Raw genomic sequence first — 22,469 nt, forward strand, 5'->3', positions numbered from 1 at the left:
GGAATCTGTTCCAGATGATTTGAAGCGGTCACATCAGATTGTTTGGAGATCAGTCAACCGTAATACAATTTGTATAATCATTTTGCTTAACTTTTGCTCGGGAAATCATCCTAACCATTTATTGAATATTTCTATCATTTGGGTTATAGTTCATTTATGTGATTTTTTTTTTATTAGGGTACGTATAAAATACCAATATGTACCAAGAAAATATTCAAGCAGTGAAAGCTTCGCTTCTAAATCCTTAAAAACTGAGCAACCTATGATTTTTGGGCTTTATTAAAATCTGGGTCTGGCGAAGACGTATCGCAATCACCTTCAGACTGCTGCGATGGATTTCAAATGGATATATAACACAAATCTATGCGTAGCAAATAGCAGTGGAGTTTGATTTTATCATTCGATAGCAATTGGAATGTGGAGCTACGAAAAGATTGTGTACATGCACTGCAAGTGCACCGGTAAAACCTCAACCCGAGATAGGTTACAAAGACAAACGTTAACAACACTGACGTTTGAAAGGCAACAAGCAGACCCAATCTTGATACCCGATTCAGGTTGGAACTCAATCAAAAACAAATTCTCCATCTGAAAACTCTTTGGAATAGGAAGCAGTCAAGCTTGCCACTGACGCACTGAAGAAGTTCAACATTTGGATGAGAATCGTCGAAGAAGAACTGATGCACCTAACTACCAGAGTTTCCTAAATGAAATCTGTGTTTTTTTTTTAATGTTCTAAAGCGCGATAAATGCAAAATGTGATCTCATCAAATCTTAAACAACTTAATTAATTTTTAAACGATCATTGCAGATTAATAAGATTGGTTGTTATAAGAACAGATATTATTGTTTGTCAGCTGCGATTGTAGCCTACATATGTTTTGGCAGCATCGAGAGTTGGATCTCGTTTCAAGGGGTTGGCCACTACGGTAGCACCGTTTCTCTTCGAAATCACTTTTCGACTGGTCTACCAGGTTTTGCGATAAAGCCAATCTTCGACGTCTAGTGTGGTAAACTCTTTTGGTTTGATTTGCAACATTGCAGAAAATCCAGATCCCACAAAAAAGCATGATATAATGGCAGCAGCACTCGCAAGGTTAATTCCACAATATTACTAAGGACCAAGTCCAAAAGAGACGACTCTAGCTAGGAAGGAAGATTTTGATTTGCTGTCGTGAGATGTGCGCGTAGATAGAAAGACGACTGATGAAGATTTTCTGCAAAAGGATGTGGAGCACGATGATAGTAGATGGATTTAGAAGCTAGAAATGGCAGAAGACTATTCCTAGATTGATTCGCTAGCGTGAGATTGTTAGAGTGCCTAAATTGCTGATGAAGCTTGACGTAGTTATAGAGAACAGCATTGAGACTAACATCATGTGAAATAGATTATCAGATTATTAATAAACATTGAGGTTTTAGACCATATGGCCTATTAGAGGGCCACTAGTGCCATAACTGGTACACTTCCCCTATTCGTAATCGCAGAAGGGAATCCTTTAGGACTGAATCCAGTATACCATCAACAAAATTTGGTCAACTTTTCCTACTACTGGCGAACAAAATATTTTTGGAGTGCTACAATAAAACATAATCCGTGAGAGATAACTTCGTCAAGATACATAATTTGTCAATTAATAAAAAAAAAATCACTAGATAACTGTTCAAAATTCAAAAACGCAGATGATCGTAATGAATTTTATGAAGCTTTGGTGAACGTGTCCGCTAGCAGGTCTGCTATTCTTATAGCTTCCAGATGGATGTTTCCGTTTGCCACATGGTCCCGTAGATAGTGGTGTTTGACATCAATGTGCTTCACACGCTTGTTCTCGGTGTTGGATGCTTTTGCTATGCAGCCACGGCTATCTTCAACTAGTTTGAAAGCGGTTTCAGGTGGGATTTGCTGCAGGTCCTCCCTTGAATCACAATCCACAGCTCTTTCGCGTTGAAGTTCTTGATGAATTGTGCCATCGATGGGAAAGAAACAGCGCCGCCATCCCCATCAGATCTGTGCGGTTCATACCACGCCACAGGAAACGTTGGGAATCTTGATCTTCTCTACGGATAAGGATATGATAAAACATTTCCATGATGTCCGCGACGAAAGCAATTTTCTTCATTCCGGCTCGGATCAGGATTGCTATCAGTGCCGGAACGAAATCAGGACCCTTCAGTAGCAGATCGTTAAAGAAAACCCGTGTGACTTTGTTTTGGCATCCATGACCAAACGAAACTTCTTGGAACCCACCGAACTAAAATGAGGCAGGTACCAGGTGTTAGCTGTTTCAGCTAACTCTTCAGGCTCCAATTTCCTAGCGTACCCCTTAGAGCAACCGTAACGGTACGCTGCTAAACTCATTTTAGCAGCCCTCATCATAGCGCAGCTACCGTATCGGGGGTTGCCATACGAGTAACTAAAATAGCAGTCGGCTTCTCGGTGAGAAGCGCGCTACCAAATTTAGCAGCGTGATAGCAGCGCGGGTTGCTACAGCGTTGCCAGATTTTTTTTTAAAGATTATCGGTATCAAGGATATTAAAAAATCGGTATTTATCGGTATTTATCGGTATTTACTATTTATTTAATTTTATATTATAGCCGTTTTTGAAAGCGAAAATTTTAACGATGGTGACGACTGGGATTTGAAAGGAATTGCTTTGTATGACGGCTTTCTCAGTCTTAAAGCACTTTTTTATTTTTTTTTTATTTAATTTTTAAAATTATCGTTGTTCTCAAGTGGTGATCAAAATTGTGACCAAGTAGTTTTTTTTCTTCAATTAAATATCATTAAATCAAATCAAATATTGGAAAACGACTAAACCATTGACAATAACGAAAAACAATATTTTCCCTTTAAAAAAGCCACAACCTATGGCCGAAATGTCGGACTGATTAAAGAGCCTAATTTAAATAAATTCAGGCTCTTTAGGGCAGATTACATCGTAGTCGTGCAGTGTTTTAAGACTGAGACAGCTGTTAATCAAAGCAACATTTTAGCTTTTGAACTATGATCGGGAAATTCCGAATGAAAACCCCGGGGAATGTTTGAATTAGCTTCTGAAAGGAGCTGAAAAAACATCCAGAGAAAGACAAATGAAGCTCTCCTGGATGAAGTTCGAGAAAAGCTGGGAAAACCTGCGGAAAACTTCCAAGACACGAACTTAGAAACTTGTGGCGAAAATTAAAATAAACTATCGGAAAAAAATCGGATATCACTTCCAAAGGAACCCAGAAAAGTTTCGGAAACCGAAAGTAAATTTCCAGAAGTAGCCATTTCCAGGGAATGCCAGAAGAAGCTCGGAAAAACCTTCCAATAGAAGTCGAATAAAAAAAACCTTTGGCTTATGGTCAAACTTCCAGAAGAAGACCAAAGAAATTTCTGGGAGAATTAATTGAACTTCCTGGAGAAGGCGAAAGAAACTTTCTGGAGACGCTGGCAGAAACTTCCTAAGGTAAATTGGAAGAAACATCTGAAGAAAGTCGGAAGCCAGAACGCTTACGGAACAGTCGTAATAAACAAGGACTTAATTCCGAATGAAAGAGACTCCTGGGGGATGTACTAATGATCCAGAAAATTTTCCTCTCTGGGCATCCACGAAGCGCTCAAAACTTCCCTGATTATAATTAGACTACCGGAATATCTCTAATCATCTTAGAAGGTCTCTGGACTTTCTTGGAGATTAGGAAATCTCTTAAGTGCTCTCACAATTTTCATGAATTTATTGTAACATCAGCATTGAAGTTCTCTGATCTTCCTGATTTTTTAATTTTTAAAAGTTATCGACACTGTCATTAAAAAGCATAGAACTCCCCATAAAATGTTCTCACAATGATCTAATGTTCATGTAACTTCCCTTACGTTTCTTAAATTTGCATGAACATTGCTGAAGTTTTCGGAAATTGCCTGAGTTTCTCGGAGCTCCTTTATAATTTCAGCAATTTCATTGAAATTAATTGATCTGCCCTGATGTTCTCTGAAACACTAAAGTTCCTGAAAACCACCAAATTTCCCTGAAGTTCTTTGGACTTATGAAGTTTCCAAAATATTTATGATGTTTCCTTAAGTTCACTGGAGTTCGCTGGACTATTTTGAAATTTCCGGGTTTTTGAATTTTAAGAGAAGTTAATGAAACTTTAATTTATCGAAACTTACACAAAAGTCTGGACTTTTCGGAAGTTTCAGAACTTCTTAAATGTGCCTGCAGCTAGTGTGGATCCGCAAGCTTCCAAGGTAAGGTGGAAGAAAATTCCAGGGAAACACAAAACAGGACAAAACTTCAGGAAGTTTAAAAATGAATAAAAATTTCAGGAAGTAAAATAAAGTTTAAAACATATTTCTCGATTGCCTAGGAATTACCGGAAAGAGCCATTGACTATTTATCGATTGATGGGTAGCCAAAACCGGTGAGGAAATGCAAACATTAGTCGAAAGAGTATCAAGCATAAGGCATGTTAGAGATGATTGTTTAGAATTTTTAAGGCTTAAAAAATATGAGGTATTCAAAAGATACAAGTCTCTCACAAAAATTTTCTCCGAAATTCGAGCGTGGGCAGGCAATAATAATTTTGATTATTAAAAAAAAAAAACGGTATAAATCGGTATAAAATTTTAAAAATCGGTATTCTGAGGAACCTTATCTGTATATCGGTATCTAGTTTGGAAATCGTTATAAATACCGATAAATCTGTATATCTGGCAACGCTGGGTTGCTATTCGAAGAAATGTCAAAATGCTCACTACCGGTACGGACAAAGGTGAGTAAATTGATAACCACGATAGCAGCGACCGGTGTGGAGATGAGTGACTAAACTAAAATGAGAGCGCTGTGCGCTGTTAAAATAGTCGCGCAAATGACAACGACCGTTACGGTTGCTCTTATTAATGTAGTCTTCAATCTGGCTGCAATTCTGCCCCGGAAAATCAGGATTCAAGTCCATTTTCGAGTTGTTGTATTTGATCTGGCCTACTTCGAAACGTTCACCGCGTCAAGTGATCGTGCGGTTCATGATGTCCAGTGCACGCTGATCTTCATCTGCTATTTTCGCCGACTGGCCAGAAATCTCAAAGTATTCCTGTAAGTCTGCTTCACCAGATCTGTAAGCTCGATGTCATCATTTTCGGAGCACAGGAATGCATGATGGCTATTCGGTTCAGCAACGGCCGGATCGATGGTTCCATGGATTGTCCTTCTAGGGTATTCTTTTCACAAGCCGGTTGTCACCATCTCATCCATCCATAATGGCATGAATCATCGATTTCCGGCCTCTACACGTTGTTCCCGTTCCGAAAATATGTACTCATATTGTCCAGTGAACCCACTCGAAGTACACATCGAAGTTTGGTTTTTGGCCAAGTCCATTCCTCAGAAAAAAATTCGCAATTTATTTCAAAAATCGTAAATTGCTGAGCTGGCAAAAACAAAACTAAGTGTGTGTATAGTGTGTATAGTTTGATATGTTCTCAAGAAGGAATGATTGACAATTTGGTATCAGATATCCTATTTAGGCGCTTAGATACCCTTCAGAAGCCGAGAATCACGAAGAATTTCAAGATACTCGAGCGTTTAAAATCTCCAGAGAGCAATTCATCAGATGACCCACATCTTCTGGAACTGCCGGGCAGAAGCTCAAAGATTTTTTAGCAACCAAAACTTCCGAAGCTCTTGTTAGAATTCCAGGAGCACCGTACCTGAAATTTTAATAGTTTCGGAGTCTTCCCCTATGCTCGGAAAATTTCTAATGTTTTTTTAAAGTTCATGGTGTTCCAGAAGTTCCTAAACATCGTGAAGTAACAATTGTTTCAGTCCCAAGAGCTACTGTAGATTTATGAGGTGCAGATCTGGAAGGGTCATGAATTTCAGAACAGCGGCGCCGGTAGTGTAGTGGTAAGCGTGATTGCCTCTTACCCCAAAAGGCATAGGTTCAATCCCAGTCGGCACCGCCGGGATTTTCTGAAACATGAAATCTCTGATCACGCCTTCCTTCGGATGGGAAGTAAAGCCGTTGTTCTCCGGTCCATGAGTTGAGGGGTCGATAGGTAGGGTTCAGGTGTGGGAGCTGCCTCTCTGGCGTCGGTAGCATTGGTACCCAGTAAGGAAAACAAGATCGGCGGAAAATAAATCAAGAAAAAAAAAAATGAATTTCAGAACAAGCTAGGTATTCAAAACTTCCGCAACATTATATTTTCCGAGATATGTTATATTGCTATGCACTCATAATTTTGATTGATTTAGATTTCTGACATGTAGGGGAAATGCAGGTAATGTCGGCCTAAGTGTCCCTAATTTGGGCCCATACATAAATTCAGCAATCGACTAAATTTTCAATAGCAACCAAAAATATCCATTAGTAACGTCCCAATAACGCGTTCATCTAGATAAAATTGATAAATAGCTGCTTTTTTAGCGATGGGCCCAATCTTAGATCCATAGGCCAACGTTAGAGATATTTCCCCTATATTGAGTCTAACTTCAGTTTTACTAATTTTGCCTCTATGCAGATTTTTAGTAGATCTTCATTTAACAGAAATTTGCTTTAGTTTCTACTTAATTTGCTTAAAAAAAACTCCAAAAATAATCAAGATTTTCAGAATGATGGAAAATATTCAAAGCATCTTAGAAAAAATTCCGGAAAACAGCAATCCTAAAAAAAAGTTTGTTCCTTATAGGATGTTTCTTGGTTTGAATGATGTCAAGATTGATTGGACTTGTAAAGAAATTAAGATCCCGGACATCATAAAATTATATACTGACTTCGAAACATTTTCGAGATTCTACAACATCCATTTTTAAACATTTGGGACTAAGAATTTTTTTCCCAAGGTGTCGGAAATCATGGATTAAGGCATAATTTTAAAGTCACTAATATAGACTTGAATTGCAGATCCAGAATTGAGATACAATTTCAAGATAACAAAAAAAATAGATGTTCATATTACGGGTTTAACTAAATTTCCAGGATTTTGGGCTTACACACCTGGATGAAAAAGGATATTTTTTGTTAATTTTTTAAGAACATTAGAATCACTTCGGGTTTTCAGTTTGTTATTAAGCAACACTTTAGCTTTATTTTCGAAAATTTTCAGCCCAAAATACTATTTTTCCGCTGTTGGCAGCCCTGCAATCAGACAGATACAGGCGATGATTTAGTTGCTTGTGCTGTCAGCATTGAAACATCGGAGAAAATAAATAAATGTTTTGAGTTCTTCATTAAAATATCTAAAATCTAACCTAGGACATTTTCGAAATTCGCAAAATTACCAAATTGGCAGCGGTTGAAAAAAAAAAAAATTTCGATTTTTCGTAGATAAAATCGCTACTCCTTTAATACGTTACTATGCCCTTATTGAAAATTATTATATTATATCACTTTGGTGGTGCCTATGTTACCCCATGTAGAAGACCTTGGTTACCTGAAGAACTCTACTCTAACTTCTCAGATGGTCAGGATCTCTAGATATACCAATACTAGAACTTACAATGCAAACCAGTGCCACGTAGTGGCATACTTATGAACTAATCACCACTTGCAAGGTCTGACTACGACTACTGAACAACTTTGCTGAAGTCAGACGGTTAGTACCTTGAGATACAGCATTTACTTATAGTTCCCAAGTGCATTAGCGCCGCATAGTTGAATAACATATTAGCTTTGTTTTTGCAAACTTGGTTTATTTAACCTCCTCTCCTAGGCTAAATGCTCGCACCTTGGACTTAACGCTACCCATCAAATCCTGTGCAACACTTGCGCCATTTTTCTTACATAATTCCATCCACTCTTTCTTCAAATCCTTGTCGTTTTTGAAGATCTTCCCGGTTTTCCGGAGCTTGCCAGAATTTTTCTATTGGGCGAAGTTCTTGCGAGTTTGGTGGATTTGCCTCCTTCGGCACAAAAACAACATCGTTGTACCACACCATCACCGGTTTCGCGTAACGGCACGATGCCAGATCCGGCCAAAACAGAGTGTGACTTCGTGGGACCGGAGGAAGGACAGCAGGCGCTTCTGGAGGCATTCTTCTTTATATATTTGGCCGTTGATAGTGATAGGGTTCTTCAAGAGGTATGTCACATAAAACCTGTCAATTTCGCTTTCAGAGAGTCCAAATCATAGCTTATTGTGTCGAAGCAACCTTTGCCACGGGTTAAATTATATGAGGATTAGTTCAGAGCCGATTCATGAACTATCAAGACTTGACCTTGGAGTGTCCACAGAATGACTTGACTTGATTCCAATCTGTACCCAGAATTTGACTTTATTATTCGGAATAGTTTACGTTAAAAACCTCTATTCAGCCAAACGTCTTTTTGCCAAACCAATCCGTATGTCAAACGTCCTCGCCCCTTAAAGGCCATGTGTTCTCCCGCATTGCATAAACCATTAATAAAAGTACAATTACCAGGTGAATTTATTATTCAGCTGTGACCGTCTTCGTCAAATTCAAAGAATGCATCAAGATAAAACACATTTTTGCAAATTGGTCCACTTTAATCACAACAACTATATTGCTACTAAAATGCACTTGCTCTATCACAATTAGCATCATCCCGCCTCCGTGCTGATCGCTATGATAGTTCCCAAAGCCGGCAAATTTAATGAATGATTACCGTTATAAATAACGCGAGGAATACTAATAGAGAAGCGACATTCCTCCTTCTGGGAAACCAGCTTTGGGCGGTAGATCATCGCGACAACGTCGACGATAATAATAATGTTTTGCAAAACATGGTGCCAACAATTTTTTTTCTTCATTTGTCCGGCGACCTACTTTTCGGGGTTTTAATAATCTTCACATTGAGCCGTTAGTGTATAATTAACAGTACAGAACAAATCTCTTGACACGACCGTGACTTTTCCTTTCCGTGCGTAAGGCGGATCTTCAAAAGCGATCGGAACCAAATGAATCATCTGTCATTTAACAAATAAAAAAACAAAACAACGGTTCGTCTCAGACGTGTCTTTGAAATTCTTGAGAAACCGATTGAGGGCACATGTTTTATTTTTTGTCTATTTTAAAATTCGAACTGACACGGCGATTCGAAGTGAACTTCAAAACACAAGCCATTCCATTCAGAAGAAATTGATCTGATCTGTGTTCATTCAATGTGCCCCTCATCGTCTATTTACGCTCAACAGGTACCTGTGCATAGGGATTTCATGATGGTGTAAGTCCGTTGCTAACGACGTCGCGAGGAGCGACATCACGAAATAATTGGATTTATGAAGAATGCCATTAAACAAATTTAAGCTCGTCACATTCGTCATTACCAGACAGTGTAGGGTTGATTTCAATAACGAAGAGAAAGAAAATAAATTGCCGGTTTCTCGATTACGAAACCCAATACTAGTCTGTCGGAAGATGATATAATACCGTTGCACAGTGGGAGAAATGGTTGTTGTAAATGGGGAGGGCTAATTAATAAGGCAATTTCTGATCGTTCTGGCTAGACGGACCATTAGGGTCATGTTTATATGGAGGATCACAACCCCTGGAATCCACTGCTTTCTGTATTAAGGTCCCCAACAAGTGTGCAAAATTTGAACGAAACTGTATGGGATACATTCCATAATTTCACAGCACGTTGATGAAAAGAGCATCTGTAAATCTGTGTACGACAACTGGTGAGTGTTAAATTTCTTGAGCTTTGTACGTTTGGGTACATGCTCTCAGCTTCGCGTTATTTTCATAAGTGCAACCAAAAATTCCCTTGTGATTGATGCCAATATGTTCAAAGCGAAGAATATTGTAAACATATCTTGTAACAGCATTAAACGCTAGCTGTAATTATCAAGTATTATTGTAGGAAGTAGATATATATCGAATATCAGCATAGTTGAATAGCAGAAGGCTATGAGCTAATTTCAATCAACAGACCAAAAATACCTTTTATGAAACACTGTTTATCTGTGCAGTCCAGTTCAAATGTGAGTCCATAAGTATTCCAAAATCCTTAAAAACATCTAAATATGCTATTGCGGTATCACCTATCACAATGCAAGAAGCATCTGAAATGTTTACTGATCGATTTTTAAATATGATTGCTTGAGTTTTGTTTGCATTTAATTGTAACCCGTTTGTTACACTCCACTCACAAATTTTTGAAATATGGGTCATTCCAGCTCAAGTGGGCACACCACCTGTGGTCGATGTCACCAATTTGAGTCAAACTTGGCCAAAACGCTTATTTTGGCATTCTGAACAAACGCCTTTTTTGATTTTGCTTTGAAGTGCCTAGATCTCTCTCGGCTACAACCCTGGTTTTTCGATATTTTTAAAAATTTGATCTCTCAGGAGAGATTACTCCACAACCAAATAAGCTATTCGTGATATTAGAACGTCAATTTAAAGGTATTTTTATTCTTACATGTGTACCCACGCATTTGAAGCTACGCACAGGAAACAGTTGCATACTTATATTTATGTCTAAGTATTAGACTAGATTTTAAGGCTTGCACGCATTCAAGTGGACGAACCTGCACTTATACGTGTTCATTTAGAGAAATCAAAAACAAAACAAGTAGTAAGTTATGTTTGTGCTCAGAAGACAAAATTCGCCTGGGACATAAGAAGAGGTATATTTTCAACGTTGGGAGCACTACAAAAATTATTTCATCTCACTTGGCTGGTAGCAAACAGATGTTTATCTAAACCCGAATCACAAGTATGTCAAATGAGTAGTGTACCATCCTCCGAATAGCGCGGGTTGTGGTACCATTTTCCAATCGCTATTTCTCGGTTGTCCTCTAGCCAATCGAATTGATTAATTGTAGATGACTAATTTTTATCTCTAATAAAGAAAATAGATAGATTTTCCAAAATACAGAAATAACGGTGGGTGGATGGTAAACATTTTTGCTGACGATACATGACAGTTTTGTTAACAGTTAACTGTTGCACTGATGTTGGCATCGAAAGCTCTCAATTAATAACTGTGGAAGTGTGTAGAAGGAGAACATGACAGTTACGTTCATTAATGGAAAGTGTGTTTTCAACAAATGAAAAATAAAGGTTCAACGTTTATTTTTATTTATAACTATAATTAAAAAAAAATCATTCTTGCTCGTGATTGTATCTAATAAAAATTAATTAATTACTCAAGTAAGGGTATTATTCAAGTAGCAGCTGTCATCGACAACTGAAATTTTATTAACTTGCTAATCTATCTGATCTCATCGTACTTCTAAAGCACAACGTTTTGGCTGTATCGCATAGGAACGTATTTTTTCACTTTTTGGAGCATAATAAAATTGTGGACAGAAGTAGCACATAAATGATGACCGTGCTCAATAGCATTGAAACGAATTTTGTTATGTATGGTTAATACATTAACTTTTGACAAATTAGTTTTCAAACCACTATACAAATGCACCGGAACGATATGCTTTCTAAACCCCCGTCAGTCGGCGAGAATATGCTCCTGTTTTGTCTAATTCTGAGGTGCAGAGAATTTTGGAGAACTTCAGAAAATGTTGTAGAAGTTCAGAGAACTTTGTAAAAATACATCACACTTTGTAGAAGTTTAACGAACTTAAGAGAAATTTCGTGAATTTTGTAGGACCTCAGGGAAATTCTTTGAAGATCAAGTTTTTTTTTAAGTCTATTGAATTTTGTAAAACTTCAGAGTTCGGAGACATTGTAGAAAGTCTGGAAATTGAATTGAATCTCAGGGAATTTAAATTCGCAGAGCTTCAGAGAATTATTGCCCAGAAATTCAAGAAGCTTTGCAAAATTAGGGAAAACTTCAAAGAAGTGAATACTTGTACAAGTTTGGGGTACTTCGTTGACGTGAAGAGAATATACTTTAATTTCATAAACGTTTTTCGACCATCTTTTAATTACAGGGCACTTCGTTAAAGTTAAAGGTTCATGGACTTGGAATAGTTTGGGGAATTCCGTAGAAGTTCAGGAAATTTTGTAAAACTTCAGATAACTGACCAGAAAATCAACGAATCTCTTGATAGTTCAGGAAATTTTGTAGAAGTGCAGTGAATTTCCTAATTGTTCAGCAATCTTAGCAAGTACACAGCAATTCTAGGAGCTTCGAAAAACTTCATAGATGTGTAGGAATTTTGGATATGTTCAGGGAATTTCGTACTAGTTTGGCAAATCTCATAGAAGTTTAGCAACTTTGAAGAAGTTCAGGAAATTTTGTAGGCTCAGTAATCTTCTTAGATCTTCAGAGATCTTTATATCAGCTTAGATAACTTCGTAGCAGTTTGTTAGAGAAGTTATTTATTGGATTCAATGAACTTCCTGGAAGTTTTGGGAACAGCGGTTCACCCAGATTTTCAAAAAAAAAATAATCTTTTCAAGGGTTCAGATTCTTCCCAGAAGTTTGGAGGTTCATCGCAATTAACATAATAGTGGGAGTCGAGTTTCGAACGCCTTTGGATACGGTTGTGTATTAAGTTTGTTCTCTGTTTTGTGCGTGCATTCGCTTTCCCGTTTGATTTTGGAAATCCGTATCACAAAATTGCCCACCGATTCCTTTTTTGCCGTTCGACGACGACGGGTGTGCTTTCGCAAGAGTGACGTTTATTGGATCCGTTTCTTTGCACGGGTGTGTTTTTTTTTGTAACTAGCGTAAGTGTGCCTGCGATTTGCATTGAGTGTCGGAGATTGTAAGTAATCTGAAGGATGCCTCACTGGATACGCCCAAGCACTAGATGCGAACCTCCTCCCAGATCACCATGGCAATACAGGAAGTATTACAACAAAGGTAATTGCTATTAGATATTTTGCAAACAGTGACAGATAGCGGACATGAAGAACCAGTGGAGGTGCCGGGCAAAGGTGTTTATCCTAGACAAATGGTAAGTTACAAATTTTCTGTTGTCGTTGTCGTAAGCGCCGTCGTAGTCGCTGTCGTAATCGCATCAACCGCTGAAAATATGAATTATCCCGTATTTCTGTTGTTCATTACATTCCAAGATTCAAATTACATTCGAGAACGTAATTTCATTTGAATAGCTTGTTTAACCAGGTCTTAAACAATCGTCACGTCGGTCATAGCTTGTTATGATTGTCTGAACCATGCGTAAAGAGAAAATCGAAACATTGAACGTCGCGTGAAAGTGGATCTTAATGAAGGCCTAAGTACTCTTTCGTAGCTTTTAGTTTTAGGATTTCAAAGATCGTCGGTTGCAGTGGCTTGCTTACTGAGGAGAAAAACGCGGTCCCAGATCCTTTCATATTAAAAATGCATGGTAAGATCGCTTGTTTATCGTCTATTTTGTAAAACTTTTCGTTGTCGTCGGTGCCGGGTTTGAATAGTAATAAAAATAACGCTATAATGTGATATGAGAGGCTCGGTGGCCTTATTGCAACCGTTTTTGCTTACTGAGCAGAACATCATGAGTCTAATCTCAAGCCCATCCACATTCAAGATTCGTCGATGATTAAAAAGGAGCTCGTCTGCCTAGTGGCAAACGTTTTTGCTTACTGAGCAGAAGACCGTGGGTTCAATCCTAAGCTCCTTCGCGTTATACGATCGTTAGGACATCAATTCGGCTTATCGTTTACCAAAACGAACCCTGCTGCAAACCCAACCCTCCTACCCAACATCCCAGTGATTCCTCGTGGAAGTGCAGAGGACTCCTCGGCTTCCATCAAAGTGAGTGTCACGTCAACACATTCCTACCCATTCCTTTCTTGACCTGCGTTCAGGCGCGGCTGGCGCTGGTATTGCATAATTCGAGATCACCAGTTTTTACACATTGAAGATGATTGCTAGTCCCAAGCATCGTCTATTGGTTCTCTGTGTAATTACAGCTGGTCTGGCAATAACAGAGTAGCAACCGTGGGCGGTCAATCATGCTCATGCTCATGCTCATAATAAAATTATGGACAGAAGTAAATACATGAGCAATTTATGATTTCATATAATGAGAATCTTGCCCAGAACATGTGAAAAATAACATAAAAAATATTATTGTGCCATCGGCGTGAAGGAATTCAAGAAAAATATTAAATATTAAAAAGAATTGATTTTCCACTAGGAAAGCTCAAAACTACCACTCATTCATCTGGTCATATCTCAAAAACTATTTGTCCAAATCATTTGCCCTTGGAAACACATCTAGTAGAAGAGGTTTCCAAAGCGTGGTTAAAATTTGAGCCCAAAATATTAAGAAATAATAGGCCATAGTGAACATAGCTTACTGTAGTTACTATAACAAAAACTAAATGTGGGTACACCTAAGAGAATCTACATTAAAAAAAAAAACCTTCAAATTGATGTTCTATGATCCCAAATAGCTTATTTGGTTGTGGAGTAATCTCTTCTGAAAGTTGAAATTTTTAAAAATCTCAAAAATCCAGGGCAGAGTTGCGATCTATCACAATCACGATCGTCAAACAGCTGATGGTAGTAACGCTTTGTACATTCCTATCGATGTGCTCGTCGAAGCTCTCTCTATTGACAAATCCAAGTTTCAATCGGCTACCGTAGCGCTGCAATCGCAGCGGTGATAAGTCCGAAATAATGTGTCAAACTGAATACATTTTTGAAATTTCAACCAAAAAACTATTATTTTGTATTTATTCTATTTAGCGAGTTTCTGTGGGAGTCAAAACATGATCCGAGCAAAAAAGTAGTACTCGTAATAATGGTATATAATTCTGAATTTTATCGTGCTTTGTTTCGAAAATATCTTCCAAATAAAGAAACATCATCCAGATCACCCGATTCGTCCACCGACTAAATCTATTGCCACTTAAAAATTAATTTCAGTCGGTGTATTAATCAGCAGATTAAATCGTTTTTCGTCTGGTGCTACACCGAGCAATCGGCCTATTTAATAGTTTTTCGTCGATGGATTTATTCGGCCAACTTTGTCTACTGTTTAATCGGCAGATGACTTCAAACCTTAACATGTTTTCTGTAATTTAACTGTCTTGAAGTAGCTTTTTATTTAGGAACAATGCATTACAAAATAATGTTATGCATTTTGTACAAGGTTCATCCATGCTGACAAGAAATTTGCATGAAATTACATTGAAATTAAACAATTTGGCAAACAATCAATGAAATTGTCAAGGGTTGTCACAGACTTATCACCGTCGGTTAGTGCTTATTCCTGCCACCAGGCGCGCAGGAGTTTAAGTTGGATTTCTCAATTACCATCAATCAAGTTGACGAAAGAAGTAAAAAGCAACTGATGAATGATGAATGTCGTCTTCGGTTGTGATCCATCACCGATCTGGTCATTCCCGACAATCACGACACTCATCATTTAATGTTGCCTGCTTTGATTGTAACTCACACATTCGCGCCTGTCGAGACAAGCTTAGAATGCGCAGGCATTGTTTTCATTTTCTCCTGTCGTTTCGCTTTTTCCGTTGATCGTACTGCAGAAGTCTTCACTGTTTTCGTTGTGCTTTTCATCATCAGCAGTGAGGGTAACGTTTTGCTTGTGAGTAGCGACCATTACTGGTGATTGTTGTTTGTCATCTATGTGCTTTACATATAGGTGAGGCAGTGCCTCTTACGAATGTATTAGTAAGCGGGGCAAACTTGATGGGTGGTAGTGTGGACCCGTGTATCCGAATCTTCAGGCACGGGAGACAATAAAGTTGCGACGTCACAATCACGATTGTTGTTCGGAGAGTTGGTTGTTGTGTCGTCACCACTTTTCATCTCCGAAAATGTTTCGTAGTATTGCTCTCAAAAACAAACAAACACTATCATGTGCCACTCCTGTATGTATATCTCATTGGTTTGTCATGGCTCTACCTCTCACTGCGTGACAAAACGTTCAGTCAGCGATAGTCGGTTGATGCGTAGACGAGTGTCACGTGAGAGTCATTATATTTTGCATCACTGATCCAGGGTTGTAGCCGAGATGGATATAGGAACTTTTGAATAAAATCAAAAATGGCATTTGTTCAGAATGCCAAAATAAGCGTTTTGGCCAAGTTTGGCTCAAATCAGTGACATCGACCACAACTTTTTTAAATTCTGTACCCACTTGAGCTGGAATGACTCATAACCGAATTAGTATAACGTACGACATTTTGTAAATTTTCGACTATACCTGAAAGGTACAACTGAACATCATCAGCACAGAGATGGTAAGCACAATAATCTAAATTACTTGGAAGGTCATTGATGAACATGGAAAATAATGGACCCAGAGCAGATGCTTGTGGCACACCACTTGTGACGTTCAAAAGCTCTGATTTTGAATTATTTAATTCAACGTATTGCGTTCGTCCTGTAAGATATGAAGAAGGTAAATTTACAGAAGTTGTATCGAGATAGAATAAGCTACGTAGTTTACGACATAACAATTTATGGCTGATCATCGAAAGCTTTACTAAAATCCAAAAGAACTAGAACTGTTAGATTACTTTTGTCAAGTGCAGTTTTTATATCGTTTTCTATTTTAATCAAAGCTGTTGTAGTACTGCAATGTTTACGATATCCAGATTGTAGAGGACATAGTAACGTCTTAACGTAACGTAGTAACGAATCAAATATTCGTTTAGTTGTTTAGTCAGAAGATTTTCAAAAATGTTGGAAATAGCAGGTAGAATGCTAATCAGTCTGTAGTTTTTGCTGTTCATTGGGTTATCAATTTTGCCAATAGGTACATCAAGTGCTATCTTCCAAAGCTGTGGATGCGTTGAAGTTGTTTTAATGTGATTGTATAGTTCGTTGTGGTAGAAAGCATGACAACAAGAGTTTTTTTTTTCAAAACGCTGAGTGGTAGCTAGTCAAAGCCGATAGAATCACTGGACGCGGAATTAAATTCGCTCAGGACTTTTTCATTCGTTAGATTTCTAAATGAAAAAGAAGATGACGAGGACCTACAAGCCATAAATCGTTCATCAAAAGTAATAGGCACTTGATTTGACATGAAGATGACTCGGTAGTGATGTTATACACGTAACCACCACCTGCTCTACTTTGAGTTTTTGAAAGTTTTATATTGAACAAACGTTTTATATTCTCCAAAAGTTTGTAGGAAGAAAGAGAAGGGTTAAGGAGACGAGAGAAGTAAGTGTACTTAGATTGTTTCACTACGCGGTTTGACCTATTTCGCAACCTTGCAAAAGCATTCCATTTGGCTGCACTGGATTTATCTGTTTTCCATTTATCATATCGTTTTTGGAAGAGATTATTGATGTATAGATGAATTGCAGCCTGGTTTATGACAAGTAGAGGAAAGATACAAAATTTTAACAGGTTGTGATTTAACCATATCGATTGCCCCGTAACGTGGGTAGATCACCTTTCCATGGTACGTTACGGGATGTAAGATCTACCACCGATTCCTAATCCTGACTACTGCAAACTAGGGGAACAGGATTTTTCAGTAATCCAAGGAACACATCTTAGTCCTTGTTACTTTTTATGCTTTGTTGATAGTGACAAGACTCGGCTTTCCACCGATGATGATCTTGAAACAATAAAACAATGAGTTAGTTATTCTTCATCTATGTGATTCCTAATCTTCTATTCGTTGTTCCATAGTTTGAAGTGATTAAGACTAGGGTTCTGATGCATGGTCATTATCGGTGCTAGGTGAACAAGTGTCATACAAATTTATATTGAAATCACTCATCAATACGAAATGAGATTCAGTAGCCCTGATTTCCAGGGCAAGCTCAAAAATACTATTCAGTTTAGAAACCCTAACATCTGGAGGCCTATAGACAAGCTTTGAATGAACTAATTTAACAAAATTCATCTTTGATTCGATTTCAATTTTGTGTGTATTTCAATCTAGTTTGAACAATCATGATCTAGCAGAGCAATGATCACTGGTGGCTCCAGTGAAGGGACAAAGGGAGACATGTGCACTCTCTATTGTGGTTTAGTCGATATATATTCACTACAAGATTGACATATTATGAACAATGTTTGTTGATATAACTTGACACACCACAATAGGAGAGCACATGTGCCCCTCAGCCCCAACCCTGGTGCCACCAGTGCAATGATAGATAATTTTATCTGTTTTTTTTTTACATTCCTTCACACTGAATGGATCAGGCAGTTCGAACCAGTTTTGTAAGCGGTCACGGTAGCCGACACATTTTCTGTGATAATCGACTGCCTTTGCTTCCGACATTTGCAAAACAAGCTATCATAGTACAGTACCAAACTGAAATGTCATATGACAGGCTTTGTCATACGACACTGCCGCCGAAGACCGTCACCAATGTATGTATTTTAGTTTTTCTCATAATAAGAGCTGCTGATCTTGTGCTTGTGTGAATTCTGAAAATAGCAAGCAATGATGTCCTAGTAATAACATTTCAGATCAGAAATAGTTTAATTTACTCCAAATTGAGAAAGTAGAACGAAATCACACATGTCATATGACAGTTATTTGATAATTTTCTTTTTGCCCGAATGTTTTTTCTACCGTTTGTGTTTTGTGAGAGAGACGACGGTAGAGCATGAGTGTACGAATACAAACAGACTGTGGCGCACGACAATGAAGTGAGTGTAGTAAAAAACGTCAACTGTTTCAACCCCTGGTTCGAACAAATGAAGCATTAATCAATTATTGAAACACAATTACAGAAGTTTTCCGCTGCTCGTTCGCACTGTGCGCGGCCAAATAGGGAGTGAAATGTTTCGCTGTGTTTGGGTAATTGACATTCTGCCAGCGAAGAAGTGAGAGCTCACACATTCAATTTATTTTTAAAGGACATATTTTCCGATATTTTCCCCCTTCGGTTGAATCGGAGCTCGATCGGCCCCGCTTCACTGGGAATGAGATTACTTCTCCCGATCCGATTGATTGGAATTCTATTTTGGAATGTCAAATCAAACGGCAGCGCTCAATTTTCCCTTCTATATTAATAAACCGAGTATGTACAGTACACCTTAGCCCAGCAGGGAATCTACGAGATGAAGGTTCACGACGGCGGGGAGTCAATCCTGGAGAGAGCGAGAGGTGAAAATGGAATTTGGGCGGGTGTGGGGGAGGATTTTGAGTTTCGCGAAAAGCACAGCAAACAGAGTGGCAAAAGGGGGAGCTGTTTTGCACAAGTAACCTTCGTTGTCCGTCTTGAGGTGTGCTGGAGAGAAAAAGATGTGCGTCCGAAAGTGATACTCGTCCGCACCGGCTCCACCGTAGCTTTCCCGTGCCTTCCGCTGGTGACGGTTGCTCATCTTGCTCTTGGACCCTCCGCCACCGGATCTCCCACCGCCCTCGCGGATGTTCTTCCGGAACATCAAATTCATCTTGCACGGCACTTTGGCTGATTGTTCAGCTTCACTTAGACACGATTACAACAAAAAAATCAAATTGATCGATCCCTCAGCAGACACTGGGATCGCGATAACTCTATTGATCGAAAAGCACTTTTTTCCAACGGAAATTTAGCACAAATAAATCCACCTATTCCCGAACGGTGGAAATATAAATAAACTCAAACCGAAACCGAGTGACAAAATGTTGGAATAATCCGCGCCGACCGGTTCGAGTCACTGTTCAAATGAGACTAAATTCTCCCATCGAACAAACGGGCGGACCCGAGTGCCAATAAGCAGGAAAAAAAAATTCACTTGGACTTTCGGCCGTTCGAAAATTTCACAGATTTCTGCTATTCATGATCTCCACCACTCTGTTCAGCACCATTGACTTAGCAGCGGCTGCCTACCTAAGCTTTTCGGAGAGTAAACGACGACGATGACCGGTTGGCTGACCTGACTGATCTGAAAAATGATTCCATCCTCGCACATGATCGTCGGCAAGGAAAAGTGGATAATGTTGGTCATCGCCGTTCGAGAAAACATATTTCTCTACTCTCCCCCGGAATTCCTTTTTCGCCTTCCCGATTGCTACCCCCATGTGGCGCGATGGGAAGGCATATTTTACGCTTCATTACACGACTCCTTTCCGCGCAAGCTGCCATGCTCACCTATCTGCGTGATCATGCACCTTAGTTAGAGTACCACCAGCTTGTGCGTCTCGTGATTTGATGGATTGTGGTGGAAATGGATTAATGTAAGCTGTCAGTTTTGATCTCACAGCTACTGACAGCATGGTGCCACCTTGCTATGGGGAAAACGTTATACAAAAAAATGTATGATGAATTCAACTCTTATGCAAAACTATTTTATAAGCGAAAACAGAAGGAAATATTTGGTAGGCCAGTTCGGTTCGGCAAATATTTTTTTTCGAAAAATGTTCTAATTTTATGAAAATAAACATTTTTGGTTTTCTGCGTACAAAATGAATCGTCCTAACTTTTTATTACTAACGACATCTGTTGAGAAAATCATCCACACCGGTAATCCATTAATTTACTTTCGACGGGGCCACTAAGGGTTGATGCATATATTATGTCACGCTCTAAGGGGGGAGGCATGGGCCCTAATGGAAATTTAATCCAGATTCTGTAACAGCTAAATTTATACATAGGGTTAACTACCCCATTTCCGGCCTATTAAGCACAACCCGCACTTAATCTTTCTTAATCTAGCACAGTTTGGCACCAAACGGAATGTTATTATTACTTATGGCTTCCAAGTATATTTACCTTTCCGTACGTACCGTAAGATTTGATAAAGAGAAACCAATTGTTGAGATATTTTCAAAAGTCTAACACTGCTTCTTGACGCCAAACTCGGCCTACGGATTCTAAACTCGACCTAACGCATTAAACATCAATGAATTCACTTCGGCCTATCGGATGAAGATAAAAATTGATTTGGTCGGAGCGCTTCTTTTGTTTTTGGAAATAATGGGTGCATACCTTCATATCACGCGTTCTTATTAACTTCCTTCGGTAGCTTATTAAATAAAGTATAGTACCAAACGCACAATTGACTTGTTAACTATGAAATCATGGATTTATTTGAAGTTTTCTGCTCGATATGCCCAAAATGGGCGATTAGGCCGAAGCAGTTCTCTACCCTACCACTACAACTTCTAGGTCTAATATAGAGTAAGGTGGAGTAATACGTTCCACGGGGGTAAAGGGTGATATGGTCAAAATTTGGTCAAGGGAAACCGCGTGTAAATCGGTGAAATCGTTTATTTAAAAAATCAAATTAAATTTCTTTTTCAAGTTCAATTAGTATAAAATTCAGGAAAAATATTCAGTTAGGCTTCCGCTTTTCCAAATCCGAATTGCCGGGCCTTACGCTTGACCCTTGCCATCAGATTTTGTACAGCCACCTTGTCCACCTTCTTCGCCGCAGAAAGCCAGTTTGCCTTGAACTGCTGCTCGCCGTTAGCAGTTTTTTTGGTCTTCTTTAGGTTCCGCTTGACAATAGCCCAGTATTTCTCAATTGGGCGGAGCTCTGGCGTGTTGAGAGGGTTCTTGTCCTTGGGAACCACCTGCACGTTGTTGGCGGCGTACCACTCCATGGCCTTTTTACCGTAATGGCAAGATACCAAATCCGGCCAAAACAGTACGGAACAACCGTGTTTCTTCAGGAAAGGCAGCAGACGTTTATTCAAACACTCTTTCACGTAAATTTCTTGGTTGACAGTCCCGGAAGCTATGAAAATGCTGCTTTTCAAGCCACAGGTACAGATGGCTTGCCAAACCAGATATTTCTTTGCGAACTTTGACAGTTTCATGTGCTTGAAAACATCTGCTACCTTTCCCCTTCCTTTTGCCGTATAAAACTCCTGTCCCGGAAGCTGCTTGTAGTCGGCTTTGACGTAGGTTTCGTCGTCCATTACCACGCAGTCAAACTTCGTCAGCATCGTCGTGTACAGCCTCCGGGATCGCGCTTTGGCCGTCGTATTTTGTTTATCATCGCGATTTGGAGTCACTACCTTCTTGTAAGTCGATAGTCCGGCTCGTTTTTTGGCTCGATGCACGGTTGTTGACGATACACCCAGCTTATTTGCGGCATCTCGGAGAGAGAGGTTAGGGTTTCGCTTGAAACTACCGGCAACTCTCTTTGTCGTCTCAGCGGCTTCCGGTTTTCGATTTCCCCCCGATCCAGACTTCCTGGCTGTCGACAAACGTTCACCAAACACTTTAATTACATTTGTAACGGTTGATTTGGCAACTTTTAGCGATTTTGCCAACTTTGCGTGCGAGTAGCTCGGATTTTCGCGATGCGCGAGCAAAATTTTGATACGCTGCTCTTCTTGCTTGGACGGCATTTTGACAACTGAAGAGTGAATTCCAAAATCAAAATAGGAGCAACATTCTACACACACACACACCTTCAAAATGAGGGGTGTTCAGGTTTTTTAAATGCAAAATTGAAAGAAATACGTCAAGTTGATATTGACCAAATTTTGACCGTATCACCCTTTATATGACCAACAGAGCTTATTTTTGTGTTTTTAAAAACCAGTTCAAAGCTTTTTCACCCAGAGTTGCCAGATGAGCTGCATCTGGTAATCTTTGAAAAGTACAAGAAATAATGCCGGTGATCATATTACCCCCTGGTGCGGGCCTCCCTTAACTCTCTCGATAAAGACGCAGCTACAAGGGAAGACCATGCTGGGTTCGATTCCCGGTCCAGTCTAGGAATTTTTCGG

General features: G+C 39.1%; 1 protein-coding gene across 4 annotated transcripts in view; it reads right to left on the reverse strand.

Annotated features, from left to right (window-relative positions):
* Nucleotides 1-22,469, reverse strand: part of LOC135705672 (uncharacterized) — a 279,530-nt gene that overhangs the window by 118,798 nt on the left and 138,263 nt on the right. The window contains exon 1 of one of the 4 annotated variants that reach the window (XM_065227443.1): nt 19,009-19,471. The exons of the other annotated variants lie outside the window; for them this stretch is intronic. Within the exon in view, the coding sequence (XP_065083515.1) occupies nt 19,009-19,198 (190 nt within the window). The 5' untranslated portion in view covers nt 19,199-19,471. Of the gene's footprint in view, nt 1-19,008; nt 19,472-22,469 lie in introns of those variants that run through there. 4 annotated transcript variants of the gene reach the window in all.

This window comes from Ochlerotatus camptorhynchus, unplaced genomic scaffold (assembly GCF_037179485.1).
Source record: "Ochlerotatus camptorhynchus isolate MF236.1 unplaced genomic scaffold, CSIRO-AGI_Acam_v1.1 ptg000022l, whole genome shotgun sequence".
NCBI classification, from domain to species: Eukaryota; Metazoa; Arthropoda; class Insecta; order Diptera; family Culicidae; genus Ochlerotatus; species Ochlerotatus camptorhynchus.